The sequence below is a fragment of the Xiphophorus couchianus genome, chromosome 12 (assembly GCF_001444195.1).
Source record: "Xiphophorus couchianus chromosome 12, X_couchianus-1.0, whole genome shotgun sequence".
Taxonomy (NCBI): domain Eukaryota; kingdom Metazoa; phylum Chordata; class Actinopteri; order Cyprinodontiformes; family Poeciliidae; genus Xiphophorus; species Xiphophorus couchianus.
Window position 1 is genome coordinate 24,654,078 of NC_040239.1, and position 10,213 is coordinate 24,664,290.

At 39.9% G+C, this 10,213-nt stretch overlaps 1 protein-coding gene across 1 annotated transcript; it reads right to left on the reverse strand.

The window, feature by feature from the left end:
• Positions 1 to 1,888: 1,888 nt before the first annotated feature.
• asb6 (ankyrin repeat and SOCS box containing 6) lies at positions 1,889 to 8,325 on the reverse strand. Its single transcript, XM_028034522.1, has 7 exons — positions 8,167 to 8,325; positions 7,750 to 7,881; positions 7,374 to 7,546; positions 5,843 to 5,949; positions 5,649 to 5,757; positions 5,479 to 5,565; positions 1,889 to 3,020 (listed from the first exon to the last, which is right to left on the reverse strand). The coding sequence occupies exons 2-7, from the start codon at positions 7,857 to 7,859 to the stop codon at positions 2,299 to 2,301; spliced, it is 1,308 nt and encodes a 435-aa protein (XP_027890323.1). The 5' UTR covers positions 7,860 to 7,881; positions 8,167 to 8,325; the 3' UTR covers positions 1,889 to 2,298.
• Positions 8,326 to 10,213: the final 1,888 nt, after the last annotated feature.

Genomic DNA, 10,213 nt, shown 5'->3' on the forward strand with positions numbered 1-10,213 from the left:
TTAAAGACCGGTGGAGATGGGCACCGACTGCAAACGACACGACGGATGGAGTAAATATGCCCAGCCTGTATGTGATGATGTAATGCAGTCCCTGAAATATACCAAAATCAAATAAGCTTTCTGTTAAGTCTGAGGTCCTACGAGTCGAGGGTTAGTTTAGAGGTGGTACCGTGACATTGCTTTTGAACAGTTGTGTATTGGTTTGCTACATGAAAATCCAAATCCAAAAAAATCCAAAATATCTCAGACCGATATGGACTTAGATTCTTTCAAAACATCTGTTCTTTAAAAAAAAAAAGGAAAAAGATTTGGGCCACCCAGAACCTAAGGGCCCTGGGCTACAACCCCGCTAAGCCCTTCCTGAAGTCCAACTTAGGGTGGAGCCTTTCTTTTTTTAGAGAGGCGTAGCAGCTAAGGCCCGTTTGCTTCTCAAGAAAGTGTTGTTGAATTTCTTAACCTCTTCTGAGCTGATTGTGATTCATCTGTTTCATAATGAAACATTGTGAATGATAAGGATTTATAATGATTATCACTCAACTATAAAAACAAATAGTTGTTTTTATTTCCCTTCAGGAATTTTACATTGCTCAAAAGCTTTGTATTTCAACCTTTCTGGTTGAAAGGTTGCACTTAGCTATTATTGCAATCTTATATTAAAACCATTTTTAAACTACTTTGGACAAATTAACCAGGTATGGCACAAAATACTGAACAAATTACAAGCCCTCAGAGACCCTTGGTATATAACGGTAAGAGAAAAGGCTATCAGAGAATAAGCAGGTGTGCTGGGAAAGACCCATGGGCTTCGGGGAGAGGAGAGATCAATAACTAATTTCAGTACAGAGCTTCACTCGCACTGTTTTTCCAATAAACGTTGGATGGAGAGTTACTGGCTTAGCCCTCCCCCCACTATCTCTGTTCCATCACCTTCCACTAGCAGGGATTGGAGACCGTGGAAGAGGCTTGTTTCTGTCACTGCTGTGCACATCTGCGTGGTCAGGATTCTGCTCCCGCAACTAATGTATGGTGTACATCTAAACCAATGGTGCTTTCTTTCATATGTCCTCTATGAGCGCACTCTCTCAACCGTTCCACGCATCCTGTCCATGTATCTCTAATGGTTTTTTTTTTCTCTCTCTCTCTCTCTTCTTCCTCCTTCAACCGCCTCCCATCTTCCCTCCCTCCCTCCCTGGTCCGACCAGGGCCAGCGCTGAGGTTTTGTCAAGAGCATGCAGGCAGATTCAGACGGACAGGAGAGTGAAGCGTGTGTCATGCAGCTCTCTGCTGCTGCTGCTGAGGCTCTTCTCCTCAGAGGCTGTGACCTAGATAACCAAGAGGAGCTGGAGCGCCTGCAAGCCTTGGAGCCACTCCAGCTTCAGCAATGTCAGGAAGGGGTTAGTTGTATAACACACAATGTCCTATTTAGTTTAGTCGGCACACGTACACTTATACATGAACACATGTGTATCCTATGGTCCTTCCTACACCGTCGTAGTGAAGATTTATTTATTTTATTTTTTATGCGTTTCTCTTCTCAAGCTGAGTGTGAGGGAAAGAAGAGGATTCATCTGTATTTAATCAGAAACATTAGGAATGCTTGGTAAAGCTTTCTACTTCAGCAGCCACATTATGTCAAAGCTACAAAAGGCAGACTCTTCCTGCTGTGCTGCTGCCTTTAACTCGCGCCGCTTTATTTAGCAGCTATTCTGAGGTTTGGTGTATGAGCACAACCATGTGGTACATACATGGCATTAATTATTCCCCTTGTGCAGGTAGCCTGCGAGTGCAGCGCTCCTATCCGGCGCTATACTGCCACCTACTGGACAACTAGAGGCCAGAGTAGTTTTTACAGAATGCAAAGAAGTGTAAAAACAAGCCAATAGAAAAGTGTTAATCACATTTTTTTTTATTCCAATATAATATGGAAAAACGTACATAAATGACACAACACAGCATCACCACAAAAAGGCCATAAGATATAGATGGATTCTACTCAAATGGAACAAGTTTAACAGACAAAGAAAAAAAAAATCTTAGATCATTGCGTGTACTGCTGTGATTCAACACTGCCTTCACATGGCTTCATTTTGTACTGCAGCATTTTTAATTATTTACATTTAGCTGTACAAACAAAAAAAAAGGTTGTAAAAATATTAGTATTTCAAAGTAAAAGAAAAAAAGGGGGCAGGGGAAAAGAAAAAATAATTTAGAACAAAAAAGGCATTAAGGTTTTGTCACCTTTTGTTTAATTTGCAAACAGCTAAATTTACAATTTCATTTCAGGGTAATTAGTTTCTATTAACCCTGAGTGTGTTGGGGTTTGAAGCAGGCCCAGCCAGCCTTTGGGGTGTAGGTGAGCTCCGGAAGCAGAAACTCTTTCAGTCTGTCTGGTAAAGGCAATGCTTTTACTCTGTCCACCAGTGGCCAGGGCTGTAGGAAGCTCCTTATAAATGCCCTACAAAGGCAACGTAGAGGCGGGGGGCTTCCTTCACGCTCCACTACGCGATTGTGTAGGCCTATTAGAGCCTGAGCGTACGGGTGAGAGTCCAGGTTGGCCACAGGGAGCTCCACCTTCGAAGGCAGATTCAGTGTTGGGACATTTACCCTCGCCAAGTCCAGCAACATCTCCGCTTGCTCCAAGAGCTCAGCGGCGTGACTCTGATCGGTGCAGCGCAGCAGGGCGGTTTGAAGCCTCTGGAAGAGGAGGCTGTAACCCGACCAACAGGAGGAACTGTGGTGGGAGCAGACCAGAGAGGCTCCGCTCTGGATCAGGAGCACGGCCAGAGGAAAGAGCAAGTCAAAGTGCTCCAGGCTCGTCTGCATCAGCGAGGAATCGCCGTCCTCGTTCATGCAGCAGCTGGGGTCCACGCCGTGGGACAGTAGGAGCTGCGTGGCTTTGAGGCAGAATTTACCGATCTCAGCGGCATCCTCCGCGCTGGCGTCTAGAGCCTCCGTCACCAGGAACACCAAGGACGACTCCACCGTTTCGCCGTCTACAGTGGCAGCGTTGACGTCGGCCCCTTGAGACGAGGGATACAGCAACAACAAACAGATAAAAATACATAAACCCCGAACGTATTCTTACATTTTATTTCAGTTTGTCACGTGAAAGAGCAATAAAACCTCATCGCATTTTATTGCTCTTTCACGTGACAAACCGAAATAAAATAAATCACAACTCTGAAGTGAACTTCCAGATTTCATGCAACACTAAAAAAAAAACCCTTAAGAGTGGTGTGCATCGGCAATCAGCCCTCTTGAGCCTATACTTTGGAGAACCACTGATTGCTGCATACTATATATAGCTAAGTGTTTTGGAGCATGTCTCTACAGGATCAGAATTTTTTTGCACATAGCTCATGCTCAGACTGAATGGTTATCATCTCCGATCATTAATTTGTACTTTTTTCAGGTTACACTTTTAGTAAAAAAATAAATAAGTAAAACCCATAAGTCCGTTCTGCTCTATTTTAGAGTTATGCTCTAACATGAGGTTGCAATGTAACAAAATAAAAAAAAGTTCACACTGCATGACTAAAATAAGTTAGATAAAACAAATTAGAGTAATTATTTCTTGTATTAACTTATTGTTTTCTTGAGCTGTTTGGAGGAAATAACACAAACCTCTGCTAATACCGATAATCGGTTAGGTTCATGCATTTCTCGGCTACATAGGTTTCATTTCAGACAAAGTTCCTAGAGGTGGATTAAGTTGTTTTCAGCAAACATTTCTTAACACCAGCATGGTTTTTATAAGACAGCGAAATATATCTCATATTGTTACATTACTTTCTTCTGATTTCGGATAAACGGAGTTCAAACACAAAATATGAAAAAATTACAACAGAGATTAAACAAACTCTTAATAGGAAATGTCTGAAACTTACTTGGATGAGCTGCCGTAGCCTAAACTGAACCCAAAACTTCCTCCTGATCCTCAAGGATTTAAAGAGGCTGCCGGCTTGTGAATAATCAGGGGAGACAGCTGCAGAAGCAATTGTTTTTTTCTCCTTTCTTTTTTTTTTTTTTAGCTTTTGTAACGCTGCCTCAGACGACCCCTGATGGCGGTTTTAATTTTCTTCTGGAGGCTGAACAATCATCGCGGAGACTTGTGCTCCCCCTCAGCCGTTGTGCGGTGGAGTCAAAGAATTTCTCCCAGGAAAATGATTACAAGTTTGTTCTGCAAGATTCTCAGAACTCTGAAACTACTTTGCGAGATTGTATTTTGACCCATTTTGTACAACCGACTGTGGGAGTTTTGCTCTAGATAATAAAAGACGTGCGTCTCTGCCTCGTGCCTGCAGGAGTGTCATTGATCAGAACTTGAACTGTTTCAGTAACAACCAAGTTGGAGAGAATGTTCTACAACAGGTAGATTGTTGTTGAAGCTGTGCTTTCATGCTGGTTGTATAAGGGTTCTGAACAGCTTTAACGTTTAATCACTATTTTGTGGTCTTCATTGGTACTGTGACTAAGTCCTACCTGACTCACCATTCTGCACATTCAGGATGCTGAAGCATCAGTTGTTCTTGACAGCCAAAAATGGATGATTTTCCTAATATTTATCATTTTTGTAAAGAATGTCTTATTATAATTTCGATTTATTGTGGAAACAATAAATTCCAATTAATGATGTTTTAAAACCTCAAATCTGGCTGTAAAGTCAAAATTGTTATTTTTACTGTTTACTCCCCTGTTTGTTCCAGTTACCGTGTTCAGTTCATGTCCCTTTTGTCCAGGAGAAGCCTATTTAAAAGTGGGTATGTACTTTCTTAAGAGAAGTGTTTGTGGTCACAGAAAAGATCGTCGTTTTTATTGTTAGCAAAATATTGATATTTTTGTTTATATCGCCCATCTCTATCGATGGATATTTTTTCCCCACAAGAGTTTCTGAAGGACAGCCTAGCGTTTCTAAAAATATAATGTACGGAACCTTTCTGCTGTGGTGCTGGGTTAATGTTAGCATGTTTACATTTTGTTAGAAATGGAATTGTTGATAATTTGGCTTGTAAACAGAGATGGTTTTTCTCCTGCTCGGCTTTTAATGGCACAAAAATAGATGACCATTGATTTAGCTGCTTTCTGTGCAGCTTTACCCAACACCAGTAGGTAAGAGATGCGGCAATCACTCCATCACTCTTTACATCATTATAAAAGGGATAAACCAAAACCACCTAAGTTGTTAGGGAAATCCAAAACAATATGGATGGTTTCGTGAACAGTTTTGTGCACAAAAACAATTGCCACTTTTTATATGCATAAAATAACAGGCAGCAGACAAACATCAGAGGCTGAGTTCCTTTAAAGGCTCTGATCATTTAAAGAAAGCCTTGATCAAAACCCACATCCAATGCTTTGATCAGATTAGATTAAGTTAATTACGCTTGTAGCATTTGAAGTTTGAGTTAACACTTGACCAACCAAAGAGAGAACAGACAAACACGGAGAAGCTGGAAACCATTTAAGAGTCAGCTGTACCTCTCTCCAGTAAAAGCCGGATGTTCTCTGTGTTGTGCACAGTCAGTCCATCGCTGCTTGCTAATGCGTGGAGCAAAGACGTTTTCCCTTTAATAAAAAAGACCAAAGCAATAACACTTTAGAGTAAATAGATGTATGAGCTGATGTGCTTCAGCAAGAAAGCAACATACCATGTTTGTCCCTTGAATTTACATCTGCACCAAGGTCCAGCAATGTGATCAGGCAAGGCAGTCTCTCTGACTCTTCACTCGCAAGGTCCAAGGGACTGCTCTCGTGGATCTGCAGATGTGTAGTAGATGCTTTATTCACCATGATACAGATTCAGGAAGGCGATAAATTGGGAGAAAGCAAGACAGAAACTCACCCTGTCCCTCTTTTCAATGTCCGCTCCATGTCCAACCAGCAGCCTCACCATGTCTGGCCTGTTCCTTAAAACGGCTATATGTAGAGGATTGTAGTATGACACAGGGTCTAGACAGAGGAAAAAACATAATAATCTTCAAAGTGATGTTTTTAATCTAATAAACAGTTTATATATTTGCACACACAAAAACAGCGGACAAATAACTAAATGTACATTTTATCTTTGCTTTGCTTCTCTGAAAGCTTGTGGCCTATATTTTTAGTATGAATGGAATTAAGAGGAAAAACTAGAAAACAGGGAATCTGGAGCACTTTGCATGCTTTGTCAGAACATTTGTCAGTGCCAACTCACAGGAGAGAGGTATTCAGGAGAAGCGAGAGATGAATAAAGGAGCCTCTGCATGGATCCACTAATTATGTCCCACAGGACACGCATGTCTTAAACCACAAGAGGTCACTACAGCAAAGTTTAAGCTGCAGCCTGGTTGTGTAGCAACATAGAAAGAATCTGTTGCTGCACAGGGAAGTCTGTGGTATGTCTTGCTTCCTGTATAGGTAATGTGTACGGCTATTTGGATAAGCAAAGATCATCAGAAAGGTCCTCTCAAGCTTCATCTAGTGATGAAGCTACAGAATAGAGCTTTGCATACAGAAAAATGATTCATAAAAAGTTTTTACCTTCAGGTTCAATGGTGTCTATGGAAAAATCCATTGATTTCTATGAGTAGCTGATTGAGCTCTGTATCCAAATGTCAAAAAATGTCAAATAATCATTATATTGGTATAGAAGTGTAAATAAAGCCCCTGTGAAGGCATAAGCAGTCAATATCTGAAAACTTTTGGTGCAAAGAGATACTGAGGGGCTTGGCCAAGTGAGGGGATGAGCATAGGAAAATAAGCAGGGCTGTAGTCAAGATCAGGGAAAGCACGGTTGCTAACTTAACAATTTTTTTCCTTCAAAAAACCAAGTAGTGCACTCCCCCAAAAAAGCCAGCCTCATTAGTCCAGTGCTGAACAAAGTTTGTTTTTTGGGTTTTTTTTAACTGTGATTGTTCTTATTTAAAGAGAATTGGAGAGATGCCGAAGTGTTGTTGGTTATTTTTCCTTTCTTTTCCTGTAAATGGGACAGAAAAGATCACAAAGCAACTTTTGTTTCCAAATCATAACTCAGGTTGAGCTGGAGTGATGAAGGAGGGTAGAGCTAAACTTTACAAGTATTTCTAACACTTTTTTTCTTATTTGACTAAACTTTACAAGTATTTCTAATACCTTTTTTCTTATTTGTGTGCAAAACGTTAATGATAATTAACCAAAAACTTCACAAATTTGTCCGAATGCAGTTTGTGATTCCATTTTTGAGGAGTCCAAAAATATGGGAGCAAAAAAAAAACATAAGTCTACCCCTCCACTATTAAAAACAAGGCAGTAATTGCTGACTTTGCTCCACTGTTCATTAATTTGTCAGAGTTGCACAAAACTCTACACTCATGGAAATAAATGTGGCATCTGTGAAACAACCTATGAATGCTCACCTTCAAAATTTATATCAGCTCCGTATCGTAGGAGGATCTTGGCTGCAAAGACCAGTCCCCTCTCTGCCACTTTAAACAGGGCGTAGCTGATGCCTTCCAGGAACACCTCAGACTGGGACTCTTGCTGCAGCAGCTCCACCAAAGAGCTACACCGACTGGACTCTTCCTCTGGACTTTTCACAATAAAGAAGAAACAAGACATGTTTAAAAATAATAATGGTAAACACCACTCTAATGAGTTACTTTTTCAATGTAAAAAATTTCAATAAGGAGATTCTGTTTTATTTTCAAATAGACAGTTTGCTAAAAGCAGAAACAGCTAATCTTGAAACTGAGTCATCCTTTACATTAAGTTTTTTTTTTTTTCCCGCTTTACCTGTTTTCATTATTCCTCTCTTCTTCTTCTATCCCAACCACACGCATAACCGCGTTAACAAGCGGCTGATACTCGTAGATGATCCGTCGGAACCCATGGAGGAAAGGCATGGCTCCTCCACCGTTTACACCTCTACGTGCCAGAGACAGAAAACGTCCACAATAAGTGGAAACTGGCTTAAAATGTGTTCAAAAAGCAGGTAAATTAATATTTTCCAAAGAAAAGACTTAAGGCAAATATGTGTGCTGTCAAAAACAATCGTTAGCTTCATGTCAACGCGAGTTGGAGATCGTTAGCACTATCATTTAGCTGTCTTATACACAGCTAAAACTACAGCTAGCATTAGCATTCGAGCCAGAAATCCTGGCTAAACTTATTTACATGCTGACTTTATTCATAGAAAGTATTCTACATTACCTAAAGCAAAAGAAGTTGATGCAATATCCCACTGAGCGCTGAACTAATGACACCAGTTGTTTAATTTTCAAAACAGGAAGCTTCCCACACGCCCCAAACAGTCCCACCTTGATTTAGTCCCCATTTACCACGAGACTGACCAAGGTTCCGCCGTCATTAATACTGAAAGAGGCTAAAAAATGAAACGCATGTGAACAGGTGAGAATATATTTATGTCGTTTTATATCTGTCCACAATAGACTATTTCCTGTTTTATTTAAGAGAAAAGTAAAAAATACATTTTGGTCAGTAATAGTTTGTCACCTAACCACAAGCCGTGCACTCAATGCTTTGTTGTTTACCTGCAGAGACGACCATCGAGCTACTATAGTGCTGAGGTATGGAAAAAAAGTAAAATACTGTAGATTAAATTCACTGTCAATGTGCCTGTGAAGTGAATGGTGTCAGTATGAGGTATTACCAAGAAAATTATGCACTTATATGGAAGTGCAATATTGATAACATTATTTAAAATGCTGACTATAAAGTATATAATAGTGCTATTTACACCGTTTATTATTTGTGATTGTTTCTACGCAGACATAACCAACATATTTAATTTTCAATAATTTTGGTAGGCTTTTCAAGTTTTTATTCTCAGAAAATGTTACACCTTTTTGCTGTCTGGCTCTTCCAGTACTGGTAGCCAAATTGCAGTGAAACATAACGCTAATAGCTTGCTACTGGTGGTTTTCAAATATTACATGACCATTATAAGATTGATGGGTGACATTTAATTTGAAGGGCATGCCTGCCTGTTTTTGCAAAAAACCCCCAAATAGATTAAAAAAATAATAAAATAACTGGAGAGCCATCAAGTTATTCTCTGACACCTTCAGAAAACTTTAGCAAGTGTGAAGCAATTTAAGAAAAACCTTAATGGGTTTAGCACAGACATTATTTGCCATCCATTTTGAAATAATCCATGATTAAAAAGTCTATGAATGCAATGGATATTTTTGTTTAAAAATAGGATTTTGCTATCCTAAAGTTACTGAATTGCCTATGTGTTTATGTTAGTATTTTACTATGCAGAGTTAGCTTAAATTCCATATTTCATAGTACATAATTTAGTGCCACATTTTCTGCCTTTCCTTTACCCAATCGCAGTAAAACAAGCCACCAAATATACACTATTTGGAAAGTTAATTATGAGCAGCAATTAGTTTTGCAAAACCAGTGCGAACAGTTGGTGGTGAGAAGGAGTTTTCTGATTTTTTTTTCTTTCTGGCAACTACTTCACTTTGCCACCAGCATCTGGTTTCCAGCACTTGCTTTTGTCCTGCTCATCAAAAAAAGAAGGAAAAAAAGTGGTGTTACAGGATTTTGTGACAGATGGCTCGCTTTGAAAGCTACTGTGAAATGTTGCCTTTTGAGTTGTAATTTTTTTTTGCATTTGTGGGTGTATTTTTAATTGCTGACTATGGAAATGAGCATATGCCGTGGGAAAACTCTGATGCCCGTTTGCTGATGAGGAAGATCATTTGGATGGATGGATGGATGGATGTGGATGGATGGATGTGGATGGATGGATGGAGATAAATCAGTTGCATTGACTTCAGCACATAAAACTTCAGCATGCTGTATAAACGTCGTCTGTAGGTGGCAGTGTTGCTGCGTCAGCATCCCGACTGTGTCTGGAATCTGTCTTTCCCAGCTGTTATTACTCAGCACAGACATCAGCAAATGGGTTTATGTGTGCAAGAAAGCGGACCTAAGCCATCATGTAAATGTGACCGTGCTGCTGAATCACAAACGAGCAAAACTTTGTGAATTTATTCGGGACACTGGCAACTCCCCTTCTGGAGTGGAAAGCAGAACTCAGTAGTTTAATCAAGGTCTGATTAGTACTAATTTTATCATTTTTAAGACAATTACATGACCAAGTAACCTGATCGATAAAGCGATGCTCCCATAATGCAAGCAATCTGGGGTGTAGTCAGTGAAACTATTTTCCAAACACATTTCATTTAGCTGCAATTTTCAAACTCTTGAATAATCTGCTTAA

What these genes read in the sequence shown, in the direction of transcription:
- asb6 (XM_028034522.1), bottom strand. Translation starts at nt 7,859, where the DNA reads ATGCCTTTCCTCCATGGGTTCCGACGGATCATCTACGAGTATCAGCCG. An exon ending in ACATTGAAAAGAGGGACAGG is followed by an intron (nt 5,758 to 5,842) that starts GTGAGTTTCTGT and finishes ACACATCTGCAG; the next exon opens with ATCCACGAGAGCAGTCCCTT. An exon ending in CCGGCTTTTACTGGAGAGAG is followed by an intron (nt 3,021 to 5,478) that starts GTACAGCTGACT and finishes CCTCGTCTCAAG; the next exon opens with GGGCCGACGTCAACGCTGCC.